This window comes from Apium graveolens, chromosome 8 (genome assembly GCF_009905375.1).
Source record: "Apium graveolens cultivar Ventura chromosome 8, ASM990537v1, whole genome shotgun sequence".
Lineage (NCBI taxonomy): Eukaryota > Viridiplantae > Streptophyta > Magnoliopsida > Apiales > Apiaceae > Apium > Apium graveolens.
Window position 1 is genome coordinate 264,025,567 of NC_133654.1, and position 3,005 is coordinate 264,028,571.

The window sequence follows — 3,005 nt, forward strand, 5'->3', positions numbered from 1 at the left end:
CCCTCTGAAAATTTTATATAAAGTGAATACAATAGTATGAACAAAGCAGTAAACTTGTAACTACACTGTTTTACAAATATTTAGCAAGTTTCTTCTACACCATCTGATAACTATTCTTCAACAAACAACAACAGTCCCTGAATGGTGGTAGGCAAACTCCTGCAGCATATCCTGAGTCTTTGCACTCGTCGTTGCAGTTCATGTCCAACCCTTTGCATTTGATAGAACAGCCCGCAGATTGCTTATTAACTCCGATTGCAGACACTGAAACCAAAAAGATCATTACAATAGTGTACACATATTATGAAGCAGCATGATAAAAACCAAAGCCTATACTGAAGTGTGTGAATTACATAAATCTCGCGATGAAAATTGATTACCAGGAGAAGCTAGGAGCAAAATTAGTGCAATCCATATCGCTAACTTTTTAGCAGTGGAAGAAAAACTCAGGTGCACCATTTTTGCTCTAATTTCTTCTATATTACAAGTTTGATTACAAATGTTATATATCTTCAATGTACTCTGCGAATACATTATATACTACTAGCTATGCATGATTTTTGACAGCTGTACATAGTGATAAAGCAATTAATCATCCACAGTCATCTATACTTATCTGCCAACTAACTTTTGATGGATATGCATTTCCTCGCTAGAGGTAGCTGCAATCTTTGACTGCAACATTTGTTTTTGGATGATGTAAAAACTACAAGCTATAAGAAAACCTAAAAAAGTATACTGAAAATGTTATAAACGATCAAACAGTTATAGATACATGTATAAGCTGTTTAGAAGTAAGAACATAGAAACAAAGTTTGTGCTTGTCAAAAGACCATGCAATAATTTTTTTATGCAGCAGCACTAATTTTTACATATAGAAAGCTAAACAACTGGCTACCACAAAATCAAGGACTACATGCCATGACTTTCCTTAAACAGACTCCATGATCCCTGTATTCTTGCTACTGCTTATTCTACCAAATCACTCATAATAAAAACAAATAAGTTTAAGATTATAACTCCAACAGAAAATACGATATATAGCATTTGACAAATGGATATCAACCGAACAAAAACAAAAGAAGACATTTTAAATAGAAGATATTTTCTCCTAAAGAAATATATTTGCAATTTGCCATATACTTTTAATGTGTTCAAATTTAACATCCATTCAATAAGTTTTACCAAAATTCATTCAAGTTTAACATACAATCCAAGTCCAACACAGATGAAAATAAAATCTAAGGCACTATAGGACTCCCAAACTCAGTTTTTTTTTATTAATTTTACCAAAATCATCATCAAATAAGAAAAGATCTAAAATAATTTAAGACAAAAACTATTGAACCGAAACCTAATTTTACTAACGACTAAAATTGCATAATAAAAACAAATAAGTTTAAGATTATAACTCCAACACTCTCCCCCTTAATCTTAAACTCTCAGACAAGTTCCTTTACTCCCAGAAGTTCCCTCATTCTCTCAAACTTGATGGTGGACAGTGCCTTTGTCAAAATGTCAGCTCGTTGATGTTCACTAGCTATGTGCTTTATGACTATTTCCCCACGCTCCACACACTCCCGAATGAAATGATAACGAATACTAATATGCTTGCTGCGCCCATAGAAAACAGGATTTTTGGCAAGATCTATAGCTGACTTGTTGTCTATGTATAGAACAATTGGCCCTATGCATTCATTCATGACCTGACTTAAAACATTTCGAAGCCACATACCTTGACAAGGGCCGCTGTGGCAGCCATGAATTCGGCCTCACAGGAGGACAAAGCTACACATTTCTGCTTTTGAGACATCCATGTGATCATGTTTTCATTTAAATAAAACACCATACCCCCAATACTCATACTCCTCCTGTCATCAATATTACCTGCCAAAGTTAGAATGTTATTACCTCCCTGTTTCGAATAGATCAGTCCGTAGTCAAGCGTGCCTTTTATATCGAAGTATCCTCTTTACAGCATTTTGATGAAGAACAGTTGGTCGTTCCATGTAACGACTTATGATGCCAACAACATACGAAATGTCAGGCCTTGTATGAACAAGGTAACGAAGTCCACCCACCATAATTTTATACTGAGTCGTGTCTACTGTTTTACCTCCCTCATCTTTGGTTAACTGTTCTTTTGGGTCCATCGGGTACTTGGTGGGATTGCATCCTATCATTCCTGCATTCTCCAGAATTTTCTTTGCGTTACTCTCGACTGCTTTATCTTAATATAACCCTCCTTTTGCTGAACTTCAATTCCCAGATAGTACGTTAGCTTTCCCAAATTACTCATTTCAAATTTTGAGTTCATTTGCTTCTTGAACTCCTCAATGATGCCCACATTAGAACCTGTGACCAACAGATATCTACATAAACTGCGATTATCAACTTTTCACCTCTTACTTGCTTAGTATATACAACATGTTCATACGGGCAACGCTTGAACCCAAGTCCCAACAAACAGCTGTTGAGTTTCCCATACCAGGCTCGAGGGGCCTGGCGCAATCCGTACAAGGCCTTCAGAAGCTTATATACAAGATGTTCTTTTCCCTCATTTTCATATCCTTCTGGTTGAGCCACATAAACCTCTTCGTTAATTTCACCATTCAGAAACGCAGTTTTCACATCAAGATGATGCACTTGCCACTGATTTTTTGCAGATAAAGCTAGTAACAACGAACAGTCTCCAATCGAGTCACAGGGGCAAAAATTTCATCGAAATCCACACCATATTCTTGAGCGTAGCCTTTTGCTACGAGTTGCGCTTTATGTTTCACTATTTTTCCGTCTGCATCTTTCTTCAGTTTGAATATCCACTTTAGGCCTATGGTCTTGTGCCCGTATGGAAGTTCCGTTAGTACCCAAGTTCCATTTTTTTGATGGATTCAATCTCCTTGTCCATTGCTTGTTTCCATTCCCTTTTTTTTAACTGCTTGCCCATAGTTGCCCACTAAAAGTAACTCGTCCTCCACTTCTACTACCTCTGAATTATTGTAAAT

General features: G+C 36.5%; 1 protein-coding gene across 1 annotated transcript; it reads right to left on the reverse strand.

Annotated features, from left to right (window-relative positions):
- Positions 1 to 612: 612 nt before the first annotated feature.
- LOC141680890 (secreted RxLR effector protein 161-like) lies at positions 613 to 2,183 on the reverse strand. The gene is made up of 3 exons (XM_074486983.1): positions 1,977 to 2,183; positions 1,736 to 1,915; positions 613 to 738 (listed from the first exon to the last, which is right to left on the reverse strand). The coding sequence occupies exons 1-3, from the start codon at positions 2,181 to 2,183 to the stop codon at positions 613 to 615; spliced, it is 513 nt and encodes a 170-aa protein (XP_074343084.1).
- Positions 2,184 to 3,005: the final 822 nt, after the last annotated feature.

Excerpts from the sequence above, each read along its gene's own strand:
- LOC141680890 (XM_074486983.1), bottom strand. The coding sequence starts at position 2,183 with ATGATAGGATGCAATCCCACCAAGTACCCGATGGACCCAAAAGAACAG. Across the intron at positions 1,916-1,976 it reads CTGTTCTTCATCAAAATGCT|GGAGGTAATAACATTCTAAC; the intron begins GTAAAGAGGATA and ends TATTCGAAACAG. Across the intron at positions 739-1,735 it reads CCACAGCGGCCCTTGTCAAG|TATACTTTTTTAGGTTTTCT; the intron begins GTATGTGGCTTC and ends TAACATTTTCAG.